This window comes from Ursus arctos, unplaced genomic scaffold (genome assembly GCF_023065955.2).
Source record: "Ursus arctos isolate Adak ecotype North America unplaced genomic scaffold, UrsArc2.0 scaffold_26, whole genome shotgun sequence".
NCBI classification, from domain to species: Eukaryota; Metazoa; Chordata; class Mammalia; order Carnivora; family Ursidae; genus Ursus; species Ursus arctos.
This window is the reverse complement of record NW_026622941.1, coordinates 3295968-3317690: the sequence shown is the minus strand read 5'-3', so window position 1 is coordinate 3317690 and position 21723 is coordinate 3295968. Positions and strand designations below refer to the sequence as shown.

Here is a 21723-nt window from a genome sequence, read left to right as displayed (position 1 = left end):
GGGGAGGGGAAGGAGAAAATTGCTGAGATGGGGTAATCTGAAACTCTTTGTCAGGATAAATTGGGACAGGATCCCCATGCTTCCCCTCCCCTCTCAAACTCCCAGCACGTCCACCCCACTCAGAGCACTGGCTCTAAGGCCCTGTCTTCTGAAGGGGGCCCTCTGCTGCTGGCCTCCAGGCTCAGTCTCTGCCCCACCCATGCCACAGCCAAGGAGGAGAGAGCATACGTCCTCTGCTCTTACCTTCCCACGGCTGCCCAAGTCCCAGACACTGGGCGGGTGGTTATGCCAGGAGAGGCCAAGCGGAGCCGGGGGCGGGGGGAGGGGGGCCTTCCAGCTCCTAAGGGAACAGTCGGAGGCCGTCCTGCCGGATGGGGCCCCCAAAGACCTCCTGCAGCGCTTTCCCAGCTGCTTCCCCACAAGGGCAGCCAGAAGCGTGAAGACTACTGGGTAGATAAGGTTTCACCAGCAGACAGCTGTGGAGCTTACTATTAGGCATGAGGGGAAGGGGAGGGGAGGAGAGCAAGTCTTCAGCCGAAACCCCAGCCCGGCCCTCCTTCCAGTTCTTTCTGTCATCTCTGCCTTACCGTCATGGCTATTACCCGCCCCCCTTGCCTGGGGAACTCAAACCAGCCCCCTTCCTGCGTGCACAGAGCCGGGGCTGCGTGCGCGTGCGTGCGTACGTGCGTGCGTGCCCATGCGCGCACAAGCGTGGCCGGAAAAACAGACCCAGGCCTCAGGGCCAGGCAGTGGGGATGAGGCTGGAGCAAGAAGCTGTGGGTGGGAGGATGGGCTGGGACTGAAGTGGACGTAGTGAGAGGGACACCGGGGCTCGGGCTGCGGTGGCCTGGGCATCGTCTCCCCACCGGGCCTCCTCAAGCCGCGCGGCCGGACAGGGGCCGGGGCGCTCGCGCTCACCTGCTCGCTTCTCTGCCCCGTACAGTTCCGCGGCCGCGCCAACCTGCATGTGTTTGAGGACTGGTGCGGCAGTTCCATTCAGCAGCTCAGGAGGAACCTCCACTTCCCACTGTACCCCCACGTGAGTGTTTGCCGGGCGCGCCTCTTTTCCCTCTCTCGCCCCACTCCTGTCTCTCATCTCCCCCTGTCTTCTGTCTGCTTCATCTGTCCTGGCTTCTTTTCTGGTTCATTTTCTTTACTTTTCATCTTGGGTCCTCTTTTCTTCTGCCCACAGTTACTACTCCTGCTCTCTTCCCAAGGATTCCTTTGATTTCTCTGCCATCTTCTGCATCATTTCAGCTTTCGGCTCTCATTGTGGGTTATGATGATAAAGTTTAGCCAGAGCCACCACATATAGTCGGGCTGGTTGTGCACTGTACAAGGTCACATGGACAAAGAAGCAAGTGGGAGTGGAAATCTTGCCTACACTCCACTCACCAAGCCATGCCCCAGTACCCTTCTGTCTCCCTGCCCTGGTCTTCCCAGCAGCCCTGAGTGGACCAGTTAACTTCAGTTTCCTCTTCCCTCTTCTGGGTAATGGTTTCCCTCCCCTTTCTTGGCATAGATTCGCACAACCCTGAGGAAGCTGGCCGTGTCCCCCAAATGGACCAACTATGGCCTCCGCATCTTTGGCTACCTGCACCCCTTCACCGATGGTGAGGCCAGCCCCAAAGTCCCATCCTCCTGCTTCCTGCTCCAGGTTCTTTATGGTACCCAGAGAACATAAGCCTGTAGCTGAGAAGTAAGTCCGCACTAGGCTGCCTGGACCCTGTTAGGCCATCACTGGGGAGAGAGGGGAAATTTAGTCATAGTGAAGTCTCATCTAGTCCCCCCCCCCACCCCGGCTGCCACTTCACACCCTAATTTGCAGAGTCTGGCACTAACTTGTCTCTCCCTGGGAGTCTTCCCTGTCTTCACGGTGTGTCCTAAGATGAGGAACCCCCCACTTTACAGAGAGGGAAGCCACAGCACCAAGCCCCCTGAGAGAATGTAATCACTAAGACATAAAACAGGCCTTCAGCCCTTCATGCTAATGCCCTTCTTGCTCTCATCTGCAAACTCTCTCCCCCACTGCCCAGGGAAGATCCAGTTTGCCATTGCTGCAGATGACAACGCTGAGTTCTGGCTCAGCCGGGACGACCAGGTGTCAGGCCTTCAGCTGCTGGCCAGTGTGGGCAAGGTAGGGTCAGCCCAGTCCCAGAGCTCTGCCACCGGGCCTGGGAGCCAAGTTATGGAAGAGGCACCTGCCCGCATCAGGAAACGCTCATTACCATTAGTCTCTCTGGCATGACAGCCAGGGAAGAAGGTGTGAGGGAAGCATCCTCCCTTTCACCATGCCCTGTTTTACAAAGGGATAGTTGGAGTGTAAATTGGGGAGGAGTGAGGAGTTAGTCTGAGGCCACAGAAAGACTTCAGGAAGATTCCTCTGGGCGGGGACTGGGCCACATCCCCTTTTTGGGTTCCAGTGTCCTTAGCATGGTGCCAAGGATGCACGCCATGGGGCCTGATTCCTTGGGCCCCTCATAGGAAGGGCGGAGGTGCTTCTTGCCTGGGTCACCTGGCACTCCCCTCACCTCTCCTGTTTTCTCTACCATCTCCCTCCTCTTCTTTGCCCCCACGTGGTTTCCTCCCCATTCCTTCCTTGTCCCTTCACTCCCCACCTCCCTTCCTTCATATTGCCCATCTTCTCCTTCCTTCTCTTCTTGCTCTCCCCACACCTCTAGACTGGAAAAGAGTGGACCGCCCCTGGAGAGTTTGGGAAATTTCAGAGCCAAATTTCCAAGCCAGTGAGGTGAGTAGGGAGTCTCATGACATTCCTGTGAGCGACAGAAAAAACCCAACCTACCTCAAGTACTGAGGCCAAATCCGAGGCAGGGAGCCCAGTTGTACCCTCCCTGCTCTCCAGCCTTCCTTACCCTAGAGGCTCAGCGTGCCTGAGCACTCATGTATTCTGATAAATGAAGTCTTTGACTTAGAAACCATGTGGCCCATCCTTCCTTGTTTTACAGATGGGGAAACTGAGGCTCAGAGAGGGGTGCAACTTGATGAAGGTCACACAGTATTTAGTGACACTCAGGACTAGAAAACAAAATAGGTCTCTCTTCTCCCAGTCCTTGCCCTTCCCATTTGCTCCATCCCTGGAGATGTCCACAGCAGTACAGCCTGGACACTGGATCTCTGCCTGTGCTGCGGAAAGTTCCTCATCGCTGTGATCCCTTGGGAGACTAGAGGGAGACCAGGCCTTTCCCAGCCTGTAGTGGCTAGAAGCTTTAACATGCTGGAAGGGGAACTTAGCTTAACTTTAGAGTGCCACCTGGTGGCCTGCACACACAGACAAGAACATGCATCAGCTTCATGGTGATAATAGCGATGTCGGTAACAATAAGACGTTCTAGCTTGCAGAGCGCTTGCTATGTCCAGTCTCGGTGGTGAGCGCTTTACATGGAACTCAGCATGGCAGCTAATGTCATGGACCCAGAAGCAAGACTGCCTGGGTCCAAATCCCAGCTCCACCACTTACTACTTCAGTGATTTGGGGGCAAATTACCCAAGATTTCTGTGCCTCAGTATTCTCATCTATAAATAAGAATTAAGTGAGTTGGTATGTATAAAGCCCTTAGAACAGTGTCTGGCCTGTAGTAACCACGCTGTAAGGGTTATTACCACAGACTTACAATAGTTCAACTATGATGTTTCAACTTGACGATGGTGTAGAAGTGATATGCATTCCGTGGAAACTGTACTTCAGATTTTGAATTTGGATCTTTTTCCAGGCTAGCAGTAAGGGCTACAGTAGTCTCTTGTGATGCTGGGCAGTGGCCGTGAACCTCAGTTCCCAGTCAGCTATGTGATCGATCACTGGGTCAACAGCTGATATGCTTAGAATCATTCTGTGCGCGTACCACCATGCTGTTTTTCACTTTCATTCAGTAACTTACATGGGCTAGCGAGCACTCAGGCTTTGTGTCAGATGATCTTGCCCGATTGTAGGCGAATGCTAGTGTCTGAGCACGTTCAAGGTGGGCCAGGCAGAGCTATGATGTTCGGGAGGTCAGATGTATTAAGTGCATTTTGACTTCCAATATTTTCAACTTACGATGAGTCTGTCAGAACGTAAGCCCATCCTGAGTTGAGGAAGATCTGTATTTCCTTTGATTTTCCTGTAAAGTGTGTACTGTTACAACCGCCATCTTACGGAAGAGAAAACTAAAGGCACACTGTGAGTAAGAGGTAGCGTGGGGACCCCAGGCCAGAATTAAAAGTGAAACTCCGGGGATTCTGGCAGCAGAGAGAAAAGGACAAGGGGAGGCTGCAGGAGCGAGGTGGGAGCTGGTGTGGCACGGCGGGAGAGTGGGTCGGAAAGGCAACCACAGGACCTGCGAAGATAGCCTTCTGTCTCTGCTCTCTCCTGCTAGCCTGGCGGCCTCCCAGAGGTACTACTTCGAGGTGCTGCACAAGCAGAACGATGAGGGCACAGACCACGTGGAAGTTGCGGTGAGAGCTCCGCCATTCCTGCCCCCCAGCTCAGCTCGGAGCCATCCTCACCCCTTGTCCCTGGAACCCTTTTCTAAATCTAGCTCCCTCCAACCCTCCGCATCCACCCTCTCTCCTCTTCCAGTGGCGACGGAATGAGCCCGGAGCCAAGTTCACCATTATTGACTCCCATTCCCTGTCCCTCTTCACAAGTGAGTAGGCTCTGCCCCTCCCCTGGAGACAGAGGCAAGCTGTGCCGACATGTGGGGCTCAGTCTGCTGGGGGGGTTGGTCAGGGGAGGGGTGGAGGCTAAAGCTCAAGGTGCTTGGAATGTGGGTGGAAAGGGGTCCAGAACAAGGAACAGAACTTAAAGGGACCCTAAGGTCAGAGATCCTTAACTCTCAGGGGTCAGTGACACCGTTGAGAACCTGCTGGAAGCTTGCTGAGACCTTGCCCTAGAAAAATGCCCTTGTCCATCTACACTCAATATGTTGTGTACAATTTCAAGGGCATCCAGAGACCGTGAGGCTCACTCCAGATGAAAAGCCTCTGCGTGAGGCCAGTTTCCTGTTTCACAGTTGAGGGTCCCATGGTTCTTCGCAAAGCCATGACCAGAGCTGAAAAAACTTTCTTACCTGCTTTAGATTTGCAGTAAATGAACTCTTCAGTTGTACTATGTATTGCTCATGATTTCCTATGCATTTGCAGGCACCACTAAAAAATCACCGCGGGGGAAGGTGGGGCCATGTGGGCCTGGGTGTAGGAAGAGCAGGGTCAGAAACTTAAAGGAGGAAGGGAAAGCCGAGTGCTGGGAGGAGACTGGGAAGGCAGTGGGAAGTGTGTAAGAGACCAGGAGGACAGGATGGGGACAGGCCAGGGAGGTGTGGGTTCACTGGACAGGGGGGCAGTGTGGCATGGGAAGGACAGGTGGGAGAGGTTGGGGTGAACGAAGCTAGAGGCCATGAGGTCAAGGCAGAAGGGGCAGGACACAGCAGCTGAGTTGGTGCCGGAGGAAGAAGGCAGAGCTGGAGTCCGTAGATAAATGTGAAATGAGAAGAAAGAGGCCCATAGTAAAGATCAGGGAAGAAACTAGTTAGATGAGCCGGAGGTAACCAGCCCCGGTATAGGAGAGCTCCACCTGGGGCTGAAGACAGGTGAATCCAGATGGCAGTGAGCCACAGCGAGCAAGCAGTCCCCAGGGTGGTTAGAAAGGGGAGGAGGAGGCCTGGCCCACTTGGAAAGGAGAATACTGGTGGGGGTGGGATGGGGCGCAGGGGTAGTGGGGGAGGATGGGGTGGGTGATGAGCCAGGCTGCTGAGAACGCAAGGGGGCGCCCTGCTGTGGTCCGCCTTGCTGGCTGGTCTCCCTGAGATGCGGTGTAACCCGGAGGCTGAGACTACACTGCCCAGGTTCAGACCAGTTGTGTGATCTTCGGCAAATGACTTAGATTCTCTTTGCTAAAGTTCCTAGTCTGTAAAGTAGGAATAATCAGTAAACTAAGGCATGCGGTGCTTATGGAGATGAAGTGGTTTGATATTTGTGACATGCTTAGGACAGTGCCTGGCTCGTTATTTGGTAAGTGCTCAATACGTGTTTGTGACATAAATGCAGCAGACTCCCGATGACAGATTTCCAGCAGAGAGCAGTGACACACTTGAGGAAGTGGTGTCTTTTTCCCATTTGCACAAAGTTGTGGTTTGTGGTAGCCATGGGGCTGGTCGAGTGGGTCCAAGGGAAATCAGTAGCTGAACCCACAACTTGTGAGAGGGCAGGGCTAGAGGGGAGAGGGATTACGCACACCCATACCGTCCCTGGGGGGCATTACAGAAGCCTGGGCTCTGGCTCTGCCTCGGACTCACAGCTGCTTCTGTTCTTTCCTCCCTGGGCCCAGATGAGACTGTCCTAAGGATGGATGACGTGGGCCATATCCCTCAGACAGCAGCCAGCCATGCAGGCTCCCGAGACTCTCTTCCCAGAGAGGAGCCACCCCTCGCAGACATGCTGCGGCCTGACCCTCGGGACACCCTCTATCGAGGTAAGGCCTTGGCCACACGCTTGTCATCCAGTCTGGGTGCCATATGCTGCCAGGCCCCTGGGTGTTAGTAGAGGAGACTCCGCAGACTTGTCACTTCTACCACATTACCCCAGAGTCAGAGAATCTTGGTTTTTCCCTTGGAGTGTAAAATACAACATGCATACAGAAAAGTACAAAATATACATGTGTACGATTTTACCGTTACACACGTCATTACGCAGCAAACATTGTGTAACCACCTCCCAGGACAGGAATTAGAACTAGAGCCTAGAAGTCCCCTGCATGTCCCTCCACAATCACATATATCATACTTTCCTACTAGATCCCAACTCTTCTAATCCAACGAGAGAAGTATGTTCCCACCAAGTGTTGGAGTCGTAAATTCTTGCGAGCGTTTACACTTTAAAAGATGAGAGAGCCCCCGACCCTCAAACCTGCACAACAACTGGGAGGAAATTCAGTTATTGGCCCTGCGCTAGGATGAGACTCGGTGGCCTGTTGGACGTTTCTAAACCTTAACTGAGGCTGGCCCTGTACAGCACTCACCGTGCCATGAACCGGAGGCCAAGTCCGAATGCACCCACCACAGAGGAGTGGTGCCAGCCTTGGTTTGGCAACCTCCGCTGATGGACTTGGACTCTGCCCACGGCTGCCATGAGCGAATACAAAAAGGTGCCCGCTCAGAGTGGAGGCCTTCGGCCCTCCCTTCAGCCGAGAGCCTTTGTGCCTTGAAGCTAGCCCGTTCCAGGCTCGCGTCCCCACCCTCATCCCTCTTCCCTTACTGTCCTCAGTGCCTCTGATCCCCAAGACTCATCTCCGCCACGTCCTGCCCGATTGTCCCTACAAACCCAGCTACTTGGTGGATGGGCTCCCCCTGCAGCGCTACCAGGGACTCCGCTTTGTAAGTCTTGGTGCTGGGCAGTGGGGGCAGTGGGGGCAGTGGGGGCTTGCGGCCTGTGGCTGAGATGGAGAGGTGCTGGGCCTGACTCTTCCTCTTTCCTGCCACATAGCAGCAGACAGGGTGGCCTCACAGGTCCATGGGCTGGGTTTACTTGCGTTCCAAGTTGCCCATGGCTCAGTGGACCACCCTATAAACTTCGAGAATGAGTACTTGGCCTTAGTACGGCCTCCAGCACCACCTCTGCCACAGTGATGACGATGACGGGAGGTGGGCTGGCCTGAGGCTTCCTCTACTCTCTGCTCCTTGAGCCACACAACCCTGTCCTACCTGGGTTGTCCTACCAGGGGATCAGCCAGCAGTACTTCCTAAACTCATAGACGAGGCACTGGGGAAATTGAACTGCGGAGGGGAGGTTAGCTCTAGAGAATCTATCTATAGCCCAGGTAGAAACTGCAGAGGCAGAATGCACACTATATATGCAGATCTAAAAAACGATTAAGAGAGTGCTTGAGGCAGGAAGAAGCAGCCAAGAGTCATCCTCTGGGTCAGAGAATGGGTGGGGTCTAACTGGGAAGCTGGTTGGTGGCATTGCCTGAAGCTGTGTAAGGGGGGCAGGAAGTAGTGGAGTGGCTAACAAAAGGGGGTTGTTCCAGAGCTGTGGGAGGTTGCAGGTAAAGGTTTGGAGGTGGCAGGGAGGATGAGATGGCAGGAGGAGGAGAGAATGGTGCTGGCTACAGCTGGGGAGAAGGAGCTAGGATGGGAGGTGAGGGACGCATGCACTGGGAAGCTTGAGTCAGGGGTTGCATTTGGTTCAGAGAGCCCAGGAGAGGAGACCTGAAGAGTGGGATGGAATCCCAGTCTGCGGAACAAATGTCTTCATCCAGAGCTCAAAGCAGCCCTTCTCTCTTCCAGGTCAGGGCCCTCTGAGCCCTGTGTGGTCCCGGCAGGCTTAAGTCTGGTGGGTTGACTTCTTAATGAGGTCCCACCCTCTCATTCCTGCTGCTGCTTTCTCTGCTCCAGGTTCATCTGTCCTTTGTTTACCCCAATGACTATACCCGCCTGAGCCACATGGAGACTCACAATAAATGCTTCTACCAGGAAAACTCCTACTACCAGGACAGGTGAGTGACACTGAATGGGGCAAGAAAATGGCCTTACAGAGGGGCTCTGCGGGAGCCGGGAGAGCTGTCTGGACTAGAGGGGCCGCAAATGCCCTTCCAGCCCGGGGAGTCTTGGCCCTTCCCGGGCATGCCACATGCTCATGGACACGCACGCACTCGCTCCTGCCCAGCCTCGTCTTCGCACTCCAGTCTGGGCATGACCCCATACCGCTGCTGGTGCTTCCCACAGAGCCTCACACATTAGCCTGTGGGGCACCGGGTGCCAGTCTGCCTCTCCCTTCCTCCTGCAGGTTCAGCTTTCAGGAGTACATCAAGATTGACCAGCCTGAGAAGCAGGGGCCGGAGCAGCCAGGTACAGAGTGATAGCTGAGGCTTCCAAGTCAGGCTGGGAGGGATGAACACGGTCTGTTTCTGGAGGAAGTTCAGACCATGCCAGCCCTGCCCCCGAGGAGCTTAAAATCAGAACGACACAGCCCCTCCCCCTATACCCAAAGGAGTAGAGAGTGGTACTCCTTCGTTTTCTGTCCCAGGCACATGTGGAAAGTGACACTGTTTCTAACAGCTGGAGGAGAGTTAGAGCCCCAGAGGAGATTTCTTGGACTGCTGGAGGGATCCCTCTCCCTGGCACGTCACTGGGGAAGTTCTGCTGTAGAGAAGCACTGTCGTCCTGTGGCCTTTCTTCTTGAGGGATTAGGGCATGCCAGGGGCCATTTGTCGGGTCCTGTGTGTGCCGGGCACCTGCTAGGCACTTTGGATGTTTTATATCACTCCATCTTCCCAACAGCCTTATGGAAGATACATGATTAGTCCCTTTATGCAGAGGAAGAAACTGGGGCTAGTTGAGGTTGGTAACTTGCCCGAGGTCTCGCAGTAAGCAAGTGGCAGAGCCCAGGTACAGTCCCCATCTGACGCTCGCTGGTGTGTCATTCATAGGATCAACTGCTGTCTTGTATATCTTGCTTGGGAAAGGTTAGAAACTCTGATGTGAGGAATGGTTGTTGTTTATTAACAACAGGTTTTGAGGAAAGCCTTCTAGAAGAATCCCAGTATGGAGAAGCGGCAGAGGAGACCGTTGCCTCCAATGTTCAGAACACCAGGATGACAGAGGGAAGACAAGTGCCTACCTTCCCCCCTGGGCAGGGTGTCACTGACTACCGCCTCCGGAAGCTCCTGGCTCAGCCCCAGGAGCGTCTGCTGGCATCCTTTTCCAAGGAGAACTCCACAGCTCCCTTCCCTGGGAGGACCAACGATGTCCCAGTCCAGCAACCAAAGAAGAGGGAGCGAAGACCCAGCCCTGAGCCCAGCCAAGATCCACCTCACTCTGAGAAGTGGCCCCCAGGGCATCTGGCAGGGAAACTGCCTCCCATCAGGGGGCCCAGGCCCACTGGTGACAGTCCCAGGAAGACTCTAGGGCAGTCCCAGTGGCTGAATCAAGTTGAGACATACATCGCAGAGCAGAGAAGGGGAGACAGGATGGAGCCCCCAGCCCCCAGGAGGGGTTGGCATGGCGAGGAAGACGTCGTGGTAGCTGCAGGCCAGGAAGGACAGGTGGAGGGAGAAGAAGAGGGGGAGGAAGAGGAAGAGGAAGAGGATATGAGTGAGGTGTTCGAATATGTGCCCATGTTTGACCCAGTGGTAAACTGGGACCAGACCTTCAGTGCTCGGAACCTTGACTTCCAAGCCCTGCGGACCGACTGGATCGATCTGAACTGTAACACGTCTGGCAACCTGTTGCTTCCAGAGCAGGAGGCTCTCGAGGTCACGCGGGTCTTCCTGAGGAAGCTCAGCCAGAGGAGCCGGGGGTAAGGTAAAGGGCTCTTCTGGGACCGGGGCTGGGGCACGGCGGCCAGCTGGCCTGGGGGCAGGAACCTGGAGGCTGTCGCCCATTCCCCTGCTGCAGGCTCCCCGGACAATCACGCACTTGGGACCCCCTGGTCCTGAGAATGAGGTCTACCTGTCAGGTCTTTGTCCACCCTCGGGCAAGGATCTGACATCCCTTGGTACCTGGCCTAGGATGTGTGTTGAGTGCTGGGAAGGCTGGGTAGATGGGGTCCTCTTCGTCAGGGAGGGAGCTAGTCATAAAGGGATAGAACAGGCAAAACTGAGACTCAGAGAGACAGGACCTCAGGTGTGGGCTAGAAGGGCGAGGGCAGAAAGCAGGGCCTGTCTTCTTTGTTTTTGCATTCATTCATTTAACCAATCACCATTCTTATAAGTGAGATACAATTCACATAACACTTAATGCACCATTTTAGAGTGTAAGTTTCAGAGTGTACAATTTGGTGGGTTCTAGGCATATTCATAACGTTGTGCAACCATCATCACTCTCTGATTCCAGAACGTTTTCATCACTTTTAAAAGGACCCCTGTACCTCTTAGCATTACTTCCATTTCTCCCTCCTCTTGGTCCCTAGCAACCACTACCTGACTTTCTCCCGCTATAGATTGACCTATAATAATTTCATGTAAATGGAGTTACATTTCATGTAAATGTAATATGTGGCCTTTTGTGTCTGGCTTCTTTCACTTTGCAAGACATTTTCAAGGCTTCTCCATGTTGTAGACTGGATTGAGTGCTTCATTCCTTTGTACTGCTGCAGAATATTCCATTGTGTGGCTGTTCCACATAGTGTTGCTTGACATTTGGGTGGCTCACTTTGGGGCTATTATGAATACAATGCTGCTATGAACAGTTGTGTACACTTTTTTTTTGCATGAACATGTTTCAGTTCTCTTGGGGATATACCTAGGATTAGCATTGCTGAGTCATATGGTAACTATGTTTAACATTTTGAGAAACTGCCAATCTCTTTTCCAAATGAGCTGCATCATTCTGTATCCCCATCAGTGGTGTCATTTCTCGACATCTCTGTCAACGCTTGTTATTTTCCTTTCTTGAAAATAGCCATCCTAATGGGTGCGAAATGGTATCATGTGGTGGCTTTGATTTGCATTTCCCTAGTGATTAATGATACTGAGCTAACCAATCAACATTTCTCTAATAACCCATCGTGTGTTATGGACTGTGAGTGAACAGTATTTTATTAATGAGGGTCAGTTTCTGAGGGAAACACATTCACCTTATACGCTTAGGATCTTAGAGCTATAACAGACTTTAGAGATCATCCCAGGTCAGTAGGTGCATTTTTAAAGATGGAGGCAGTGAACACTACAAATTAAACGTCTGGTGGAATCATCTTATTTATTTATTTATTATTATTTTTTTAAGTAAGCTCTGCACCCAGCGTGGGGCTTTGAACTCACAACCCTGAGATCAAGAGTCACACACTCTACTGACTGAGCCAGCCAGGCGCCCCTGGTGTCAGCATCTTAGCCAATGGCAACACTAGGACAAAACCAGGGTCTCCTGACCACTGGCCTCACAGGCTTCTACATACCATGTTACCCCCCACAGTGGGGGAAGGAGTTACTCAAGCTGCCCGCCCTTTCTGCCACAGAAAGTACCAGCTACAGCGCATCGTGAATGTGGAGAAGCGCCAGGACCAGCTACGCGGGGGTCGCTACCTCCTGGAGCTTGAGCTGCTGGAACAAGGCCAGCGCCCAGTGCGACTCTCCGAGTATGTGTCTACACGAGGCTGGCAGGGCATCGATCCAGCTGGTGGGGAAGAGGTCGAGGCCCGGAACCTGCAGGGCCTGGTTTGGGGCTCACACAACCGCCGGAGACATGTCTTGAATGTCCGGGCCCCAGAGCCCAAACTGTGTTGGCCCCAGGGCTTCTCCTGGAATCACCGAGCCGTGGTCCACTTCGTTGTGCCTGGTGAGCCTCAAGCTGAGCCCGGCCGTTATCAGCAGAGTGGGGATCCTGAAAGTCACCATGAGCACCTAGGTCTCCGCTCACTGATGTGATCTCGTGAGAACCGTGGGAGGGGCCACCCGACAGTCGAGGACCTGAGGTCACACGGCTGAGTGTCGTGGTCGGCAAAGATGCCGACTTGTAGGCCAGGTGCTCCCTGTTGTGCCAGGTGTCAGGGTGGGGGGGCGGGGCGAGCGTGGCCCCGTTGTGCAGGGGTGTCAGCTGCTCTGGGAAAGAAGACATAGGGTGGCTTAGCTGGTTTCTGTAGTGGGAAAGGGGAGCACAGAACAGACGTGTGGAACCGTGGGCTGGGACAGGAGAGCAAGGGTGCTGCTAGGATGGGCGGATAACAGGGTTTGAGTGTGAAAGCAAGGTCGGTTACTACGAGAGAGCTGAGGACGAGTCCTGGTCCCAGGCCTTCCCTGGGGGCCCTGCCTGGAGGCTCCGTGGGCGGCAGGGTGCAGAGACCCCTGTCGCCGGTCAGCTGTCCCTCTGCCTTCCGCCTCTCTGCTGCACTGCTGGTGGGTCCGCGGTGGCAGAGGCCCGCTGGGGCCCCGACTCGTGCCGGAGCTGGCACTGGGCTGCCTTTCTCGGCATTACCACTTCTCTCTCCCCACTGCCATCCGCGGTAGTAAAGAACCAGGCGCGCTGGGTGCAGCAGTTTATCAGAGACATGGAAAGGCTGTTCCAGGCCACCGGTGACCCACACTTCAATATCATCGTCACTGACTACAGCAGCGAGGACATGGACGTCGAGATGGCCCTAAAGAGGTCCAAGCTGCGGAGGTGAGGAGGCTTCCCGGCCGGAGCCCAGCCTGTGCCACCTGCTTTCTAGAGTCCGAGGACAGCTGGGTGCCGGGCAGAGCCCGAAGTCACAGCTGGCTTTCCTGATTCCCGGGGTCTGGCTTTCTCCAGACAGCTCACCTGCCCACGATCCCACACTAGGAGCACACATCACCTTCCCCCGGGCCCACCGGCGTCCTCCACGGACCACTGCTGCCGAGCCCTCATACCCTGCCCTTCTCTCCTCTCCCTGCAGCTACCAGTACATGAAGCTGAGTGGAAACTTCGAGCGCTCGGCTGGGCTTCAGGCTGGCATAGACCTGGTGAAGGTAATAGCTTGGGAGGGGCTTGGCAGACATGGTTACAGACTGGTTAAGAGGTGGGGACATCCGGGATGTGTGAGGTGTTCAGCTCCTCGGGGAGGAAGGAGTGAGGACGTGGGAGGTCCTCTCTGCTCTGCTGCAGGGCAGGTGCCAGGGTGGGACTGAAAAAATGACAGCGGGGCATTTGTCCAGAGGCCTTGCAGCCCATAAAGGGTGCAGGGGAGGGGTCAGAATTCATTCTCTGACTCTGAGAATTGTGCTCGGTGGCCAGTACTGTGGAAATCTGCCCAGCAGTTTGTTTTGTGGGAGTTTGTCCATCACTCGAGTGGGAAGGAGCCTGAGGATTGTCCTTGGGAGTGGCCTGACCGCCGAGCCCTGGTCTGTGGGGTCTGCTGACCCTCCCCCATCCGTCCTCAGGACCCGCACAGCATCATCTTCCTCTGTGACCTCCACATCCACTTCCCAGCTGGAGTCATCGACACCATCCGGAAGCACTGTGTGGAGGGCAAGATGGCCTTCGCCCCCATGGTGATGAGGCTGCATTGCGGGGCCACCCCCCAGTGGCCTGAGGGTGAGCCCTGCCTTGGGCTGGGGTGGGGTTCTTGGTTCTTCATCCCAGAGCTGGAAACAGCCATGTCCACTGTGGCAGCCCTCTCCCTCCCCCTCTGGCTCCTTCTGCCCACCTGGACGGCCCACCAGGGAGGTGCCTGAGGGCTGTGCCCACGGCCACAGCAGCAGCAGCGATGAACATTTCCTCCAAGCTTCCCTTCATTCAGTCACCAGATATTTACTGGGTGCCAGGTTCTGTGCCCTATGCAGATAGAAAAATGGAGACGGGTCCCCTGCCTCTGGAGAGGGAAACAGACCAGGAAAGCACACTCAGCTGTGTCTCCAGTGGCTGTTGTTGTCAGATGCTGTTGTAGGGCCTGTAGTCACCCCTTGGTGGGACTGCAGCTTCCACTGGACCCTGAACCGGAGTGTGGGGGGGGCTTTCCCCCAGAACAGGCAGGGACTTGTTCACATGAGATAGTTTTCAGCGTCAGGCACCCCGTCCTCTGTCTTTCAGAGAAGGTTCTGGGGATGCAGCCAGCAGGCTTCATTGCTTCCTCCTGGCCCCTGGCTCATCTCACGGGGGGCTTCTTGTCTGGCCACAGGCTACTGGGAGGTGAATGGGTTTGGACTGCTCGGCATCTACAAGTCAGACCTGGACAGAATCGGGGGCATGAACACCAAGGAGTTCCGAGATCGCTGGGGCGGGGAAGACTGGGAGCTGCTGGACAGGTGACTGGGGGACGAGGGCACGTGAGAAGGGCTATGGGGAGAGAACAGGGCTAGAGCGGCCGAGGCCGGGCATACGGGGCTGCAGGTTCCTGACCACCGGACTCAGAGGAAGCCTTGCCTCTTACCAGGGGTCATACTCCTCGCCTGGCCGAGACCAGTTTCTGCGTCTACTAGAAGGGGGATGATACTGGCTGCACCTATGTCGGAGGGTTGGTGTGGAGATTAAACTGCACGGTGACCTGTGAGAGTAAAGCTCAAGCCGTTGAACTGTGGAGTGTAAACGCTGATGCTCCCAGCCCAGTGCTGTGGGAGTGCACGGACACAGCTGCGTTCTCCTGCATCGTGCAGGACGAACGCCCTCCTCCCGTGCACTGCTGCCCGGCGGGGAAGTTGAGGCCAGGGGAATGGACAAGAGAGACAGGCAAAGGGTCAGGAAAGACTTGGGGGCCAGCAAAAGAGACAGTGTGGATCATTAAAGGGCAGAAAGATATCCAGGAGGTCCTGGGGCCCTGGAAGCCCGGGAGAAGGGAGGTCCAGGGAGCAGGAAATAGTCCCTGGGAAGAAGGAGAAAGGAGAACACAGGACAGGCCACAGACTTGGCAAGCGGACGGAAGAGGGTGTTGAGGCAGGAGCAGGCGGGCTGGGACCCCGTTGCAGGGCGGTGAGGGAGCAGAAGCTGTGTTAGCATGAGATTCCTCTTTCAAGAAATTTGCTTTTTAAAAGAAAAGAAGTTTGCTGCCATGAGGAGCGCCTGGCTGGCTCCGTTGAGAGAGCATGCAGCTTTTGATCTCAGGGTCGTGAGTTCAAGCCCCACGTTGGGGGTAGAGGTTTTTTAATAAGTAAAAGTTATAGAAGAAAGAGGGAAATTTGTTGCCAAGAGAAAGGAAGGGAAAGAGGACGATACCTTGAGATTTGGGTTGAGGGGGAGGGGGCGGAGGAGAGAAAGGGAGAGAGACATCAAAGGAAGAAAGGACAGGGTCGACTGCATATCATTCTCCTCTCCCCAAAGACTGGCAGACTGAGACTCTGAATGGTGACGTGCTTCACACGGTGTGGGGCTGGGGTTCAAATCCAGGCTGGCTGGCTCCGAAACCCATGCTCTGTGTGCTGCAGCCTCCTCCCGTGCCCCGTGGGGAGTAAACAGAGGAAGACAGGGACAGGGGGTGACGTAGACGCGGGCGGTGGGGTCCTCGGGGGCCTGGGCCTCTCCCCAGTTGCCTCTCGTGCTTCTGTTGCTCACCCTGCCCCTCCCCATTCAGGATCCTCCAAGCGGGCCTGGAAGTGGAACGTCTCTCCCTCAGGAATTTCTTCCATCACTTCCATTCCAAGCGAGGCATGTGGAATCGTCGCCAGATGAAGATGCCGTGATCCCGAGGGGCGGCCCGCTGGACTGACTGCTTCCTGCTCCTTGACCTGTGCTCGCTCCCCGGTGCCCCTGCTCACCATTGAGGAGGAGGGGGGAGGGGGGCAGAAGCCATGGCGGGGTCCTGAGAGGCCATCACTCCACCAGAGCTGTCACCTCACGCAGATAGCTGCCGAGGCCCCTCTCTCTACCCTTGGGGCCCCTGAAGGGAGGACCTTGGGAGAGGGACCAGAAGGGGCCGTTGACTCAGTTGACGGAGATGGACCGGCTCCTGGGAAAGGCGGCACAGTTCAGTCAAGGAAGGAAAGACCTGTTTGAGCGCTACTGACCCATCCGTGAGGTGCATTCCGGCACCCCCAGGCCCCTCCTGGGGAGTAGTGACCATGACCAGGAAGCTCTTCTCCTGGACGTATTTTATTGGGGTTTCTATTTTTGTAACAGAAAACCAGAACTGTACTTGTCCAGAGCCAGCCTGGACTATGAGAGAGGGATGGAGTCATGCATTTAGGGCATGTCCCCACTTGCATACTTCAGACCCACTCCTGTGCAGCGCCACGTGCCCCTCAGTCCTTGACCCGGCAGCTGATTTATAACCAGAGGAGCTGGCCCAGCACGGATCCGTTCTCAGCTCTGCCCCCGGCTCGTGCCTTCCAGAGACACGCACATCTCTCCCAGGGAGCCGCTGAACAGCTGGCCACCAATTTAGGGCATTAACCTCACCCTGCCGGCGGCACTAACCCAGCCCGACTGGAAGCACAGACTGGCGTCATCTTCACGATGCGCGGCGGGGTTGGGAGGCAGCTGGTGGGCAGTGGGCTCGTCACTCCCCTGTGTCCGGCATAAAGGCGGCGCTGGACGGGAGCCGTGGGGAAGGAGGGAGAGCAGCCCCGGCTTGGCCCGGCCCGCCTGTAGCCTAAAGCCTTGGGGAGGATAGGAAGCAGAGAGCAAAGAGGATAGAGATACAACAAGGCTGTGGGCTTAGATGGGAAGAGGGGGTGGGCGTCCAGCCGGAAGGGAGGAAAGGGAAGTGGAAAACTCGAGTCCCCACAGTCCTGCTCGCCCACGGACTTGACCTCCTGCGGGGAGCTCCCCAGCCCTGGCCTGCCCAAAAGAAGAGGAAGGAGTGTGGACAAGACGGAGGAACAGGGACCACGGTGGGAAGGGGCAGGTCCACGGTTTTGGGGAGGTAAGGGCAGCATCCTGAGATCTCTTCTGCAATTGGAGGGGAGTGGAGCCAGGAGGAACTGAAAAGAGTCATTTCAGGGAAGATAGCTTTTGGCCTTTGTAGTCTCTGGCGCCCTTCCTGACACCTGACGATCACACAATCTTGCACTAAAAATCCCCAGGTGCCTTTGGGGCTGGGGATTTTTCTGCCGCCGCTGCTGAATTGACCAATGGTGCATTGGACGCTGGCTCTGGCACTCCAGTGTCTGTTGAAGGAGGGGAGCACGGGCTCCCTGCTGGGAGGAGGCGCTGGTGGGGGTGCGGCAGGGCGAGGAGGCCCGTCCGCAGAGCCCAGGCTCCGTGCTGTGAGAGAGTCCAAGTCACAGCACTTGGAGTTCCAGCGTCTACCGGTGGGCCCTGCATTCACCAAGAGCACACGCTTGGCATTTAGGAGAATGGAGCCCGTTGAGAACCTTCTGGAGGTTGAAGAGAATCCCTGCTCCCCTCTAAGAAATCAGGAAGGACAAAGACTTTCCAATTAATGGGCCGTGGCTTCTGAATGCCATACCTGCCCCTTGGGCCCAGGCTTTTCACGTGGCCCTTGCTCAGCCAGCCCTACTGCCTTTAGGAAAGTGCTGTAGGGAATAGGTGAGAGCGACAGTTGGCTGGCTGGGGTGCCTGCTTGCTCTCTGGGGCCGCTGTCACCCTTGGGCATGGCACTGGTAGGCCTGAGCCAACCCAAACAGCTCTGCTCCCTCTGTTCTCTTAATGACAGGAGCCAGCCCAGCTTCCCCTGCCCTACTTACGGCCCCTCTGCCCCTGGCCAGTGCCTTTCCTTCGACGTTTGTTACCTCCACACCATCTGCCTTAAGGGGGAGGGCCTGGTACGGCCCCTACTCTGTAGGGAAATGTGTTGGGTGGGGGGAGGGGCTGGGGAGGAGGGAGGGCAATCATTAAATACAGCATCTTCTTAGAAAACAAAGTGGCTTGTGTGTTTTTCTCATCACCCATCAAGATGGGAGAGGGATGGGCTGAGGGCCTAGGGTTCACATCTCTGTCCCTCCGTTGTCAGGCCTCTGATGGGTGTGCCGAGGACCCTCCCACACCACCCTCCACCCTTTACCATTAGTTTGGTGCCTGCCCTGTGGGGAACTGCCGGAGGAGTTCCCGTCTGAGAGCAGGCTGGGCATTTTCTGCTCAGCAGGTTGGTGGAGATGGGTGGTTTCAGTGGAGAAGGGCTGATGGATGACGCCCTGGGAAGAAGGCCAGACGCGGGGCCAGGATGGTTTGGTGAGCAGTTGTAAAGTAGCAGACAATCTCAAAATCATTTCTGTTTGAGCTAGGGATGCCCGATGCCATGCTTTATGGGAACAAATTTATCTTCCTGGTTCTATCTGGCCAAGGCCAAGATCAAAATGAGTTTGTCTGCCTTCAGCACCCGCCTAAGGGGAGGTGCTAATTTGAAAGGATAGGTTTATGACAGGTTCTCAAAAAGGGTTGTGCACATACATGGATTGATCCAGAATTGTCTAATCTGCCATCCATGTAGCAGATGGTAATTAGCTCAGGGCAGGTGGGGCCAGGAAAGCCGACTCGGAGCAGGACCCAGAGGAGAGGAGTTGAGCGTTTTCCAGAACACAGCCGGAGAGGGTATCCAGAGACCAGCCCGGATGCATAAAGATTGACTCATAGTGGATTTGCAGACAACTTTATAGAGATTATTCCATTTTACAAAAAGGGAAAACTGAGGCCTGGAGCAGAGGGAATGGATAGGGTAGACGGAAGGAATGGGGTGGAGGAAGAAGTCCTGAAGCTGGGCAGGCCTGGCCTTAGGTAGACATGCCTTAGGTGCAGGAGACGCTACGAGAAAGAAAGGTCGGCAGCGCCCCAGTCTGAGCTCAGGACTCCAGACCAAGATGGGATTCACCGAGACCAGTAAAATAGCACGTCTTCGTTCAGATGCTCTGGGTAGGGAGCAAGGGCATCTCACTGTCCTTTTTGGAGCTCTCCCAGGGGCTATGGAAAGTGCCACCAGCCTAGCAGAGCGGGGAGGAAAGAGGCAGAAGCTGTTCCAGACCTGGGACCTGCAGGGGAAGCAGAGAAGAGACGGTGAGGAGGGCAGCCAGACCAGGGGTCCCCGGACATCGCTGTGCACACAATTCCCCGGGCAACCTTTTTCGAAGGCAGGTGCCCATTCAGGAGATCCGAAGTGGGGCAGAAAATTCCACGTTCCCCGCACCCTTTCAGGTGGTGGTGCTGCCGGTCGGCGGGCCGCGGTCTGAGTAGCAAGGACGGCTGCGCGGTGCCAGGACGGGATCCCCTGCTGCATCTTCCCTTTTGCCAGAGGGCAGAGCCAAGCGCTGGCCATGCTGCCTCCCACCCAACCCAGGAACCCCAGCTTGACTGCCGAGGAAGAGTCCCCCCCGTTAGCAGCAGGAGGGGCCTTTCTGGGCCCCAGTCTAGGCTCTTCTCCCAGCTCCTCTCCTTGCCGCAGATCTATCCTTTCCCTGTTGCCTGCACAGACCCTGCTCTTACCCCAAACCCCCAGCGCTGGGAGAAGGTCACTTGGAGCCCTTGGGCGCAGGGGCCTCCCTCCCTCCCTCACCTGGGTCCCAGGCTGTGTTCAGAGAGGATTCCTTGAAGTCCTGGCAGCCAGGAAGCCCGTCTTGTGAGCCCCAAAGGCTGTAATGAAGACGTTGATGACGACCGTGATGAAGACCAGGGTGGTGGCCACGTTGTTGAGCTGGTTGAGCTGCCACTGCTTTCCTACCTCATTGAGGTTCAGCCGCGCTGTGGACGAGTGGGGGAGTGGGGGCGAAGGGTCGGGCTGGGGCCACAGCCCAGAACCTCCCTCGCAGCATCCGCTAGAGGTCAGAGAAAGTCTGGCACCTCAGAGACCCACATGGCAGAAAGCAAGGGCGGTGGCGGGCACTGGGCTGAGCCGCCTTCTCCCTCACTGACCGGTGCGCCGGCCATCCACACGGCACCTCAGGAAATCGGGATAGGGGCACTATACCGGGTCCTAGGAGTGGGGATGCGCACTCACACGGAAGGCCATAAGGACCTCGGCTACGAGTAAGTGAAGAGAGTCATCGCAGGTACTGCGGAGTGACCGCTGTGTGGGAGACCAGGAGGTAGGACAGGGAGCCTGCTCTCACTGTGTAGGAGGTGTTAGCTGAGCGTTTGTGCGGGCGGAGGGCTACCGCAGGGGGAGCGTAGGGTTGAGACGTTGGCGTCTGCAAAAGCAGGGCGTGCAGGGAGGCAGTCGGGGCTTTTCTTCCCCTCAGAGGGCACCGAGACCGACTCCAGGCCAGGGCTCCTCACCAATGACCACGAGGAGGATTCCGATGGCCACCTGCAGGAGCAGAGAGATGCTGATGAGGGTGACGAGGGTGGTGTAGTAATGGGAGGCCGGCCCCTGCTCCAGCACTGCTTTCAGCCGCGTGGCGTTGGACATGAAGAGGGCCACGTCCAGCATGCTCTCTGCCACGCTCTTCTTGGTGGCGTAATGGTTCAGGTTGATGGGCTGGCTCCTGGGGGTGGGGTCCCCAGGCTGTAACAGAGAAAACGCAGGCTGACCTAGGAGGCTCCCCAAAGGAAAGCAGTTGAAACTAGAAAGAGGAGAGAGGTTTTCAAGCTTTCCCTTAACTGGGTGGGAAACTGAGGGCCAGTAACACCCTTCTCTCTTTTGTGGCCTGAACGAATAGAGTTGGACTGGAAAGGCTTTAAGGACCTTTGAACTTTGAAATGATTTCAACATTCAAATCCGTTGTCATTTCTGTTTCCCTAGGGTCTCCCCACAGCCATCTGCAGAAGGAGGGGGCGGTGGGGCGGGGGAGCTCTCGGCTCTTCGTCAGAGGCACCAACCTCATTTCATTCTCTATTTCGCCAGAGTCAAGCCTGGCCTGGGCCTCTCTCCTCTCCTCTGAGAGGAAAGCATCTCAAAGACAACAGGAGGAGCTCTGAGGCTTGCGTGGCATGGGAAAGGCACCTCTTCTCTCCAAATCATGTGGCCGCAAGGCGGGGTGCACGGCTTAGCAAATGGGTCATGAGCTGTACTGGACCCCACTCATCCCTGTGGCCAAGGCCCCCGAGGCCGCAGCTGTGCTCGCCCGAACGCTGGTCTGGATGCGCGTGCGCGTGCGCACAGCAATGCGTGCTAGCAAAGAGCGCTTCGTTTCATTGGGGTTTTTTAAATTATTTTTTGGCCAGGATTTATTGACATGTAATTTACATTTGCTTGGATTTTGAAAGATAAAACAAAGCTTGTATTCTTAGGAAGTCACCAACTCCGAAAGACCGAGTGACGATACAGAGCGTATGGACTGGGCCTCTGGGTTGGGCCTGGAAATTCAGACCGGATGCTGGAGGCAATCAGCAGTCACTCAAGAGAACTTGGGTATGTCTTAGGGAGATTAATTTAGGAGTGGTGCTTGGGATGGATTGGCCTAGGAGGGCCCAGAAGCAAGGAGACCCATGGAAAGATTATGGTCTGATTAGGGGTCAG

General features: G+C 55.7%; 2 protein-coding genes across 3 annotated transcripts in view; one reads left to right on the top strand and one right to left on the bottom strand.

Annotated features, from left to right (window-relative positions):
• B4GALNT3 (beta-1,4-N-acetyl-galactosaminyltransferase 3) overlaps window positions 1-18198 on the top strand; it is an 87055-nt gene extending 68857 nt beyond the window's left edge. The window contains exons 4-20 of the mRNA XM_057319001.1: window positions 944-1039; window positions 1523-1613; window positions 2037-2137; window positions 2682-2749; window positions 4374-4452; window positions 4577-4643; window positions 6323-6466; window positions 7258-7367; window positions 8388-8488; window positions 8779-8840; window positions 9504-10290; window positions 11947-12266; window positions 12935-13088; window positions 13342-13414; window positions 13826-13979; window positions 14563-14689; window positions 15949-18198. Coding sequence (XP_057174984.1) covers window positions 944-1039; window positions 1523-1613; window positions 2037-2137; window positions 2682-2749; window positions 4374-4452; window positions 4577-4643; window positions 6323-6466; window positions 7258-7367; window positions 8388-8488; window positions 8779-8840; window positions 9504-10290; window positions 11947-12266; window positions 12935-13088; window positions 13342-13414; window positions 13826-13979; window positions 14563-14689; window positions 15949-16057 — 2643 coding nt within the window. The 3' untranslated portion in view covers window positions 16058-18198. The remainder of the gene's footprint in view (window positions 1-943; window positions 1040-1522; window positions 1614-2036; window positions 2138-2681; window positions 2750-4373; window positions 4453-4576; window positions 4644-6322; window positions 6467-7257; window positions 7368-8387; window positions 8489-8778; window positions 8841-9503; window positions 10291-11946; window positions 12267-12934; window positions 13089-13341; window positions 13415-13825; window positions 13980-14562; window positions 14690-15948) is intronic.
• Window positions 18199-18908: 710 nt separating this feature from the next.
• Window positions 18909-21723, bottom strand: part of NINJ2 (ninjurin 2) — a 75661-nt gene continuing 72846 nt past the window's right edge. Inside the window, exons 3-5 of one of the 2 annotated variants that reach the window (XM_026502712.3) lie at window positions 20541-20769; window positions 19822-20006; window positions 18909-19300 (exon numbers count right to left, since the gene is read on the bottom strand). In XM_026502712.3, the coding sequence (XP_026358497.2) occupies window positions 19840-20006; window positions 20541-20769 (396 nt within the window). In that variant the 3' untranslated portion in view covers window positions 18909-19300; window positions 19822-19839. The remainder of the gene's footprint in view (window positions 19301-19821; window positions 20007-20540; window positions 20770-21723) is intronic. The other variant, XM_026502711.4, reaches the window with a different exon arrangement.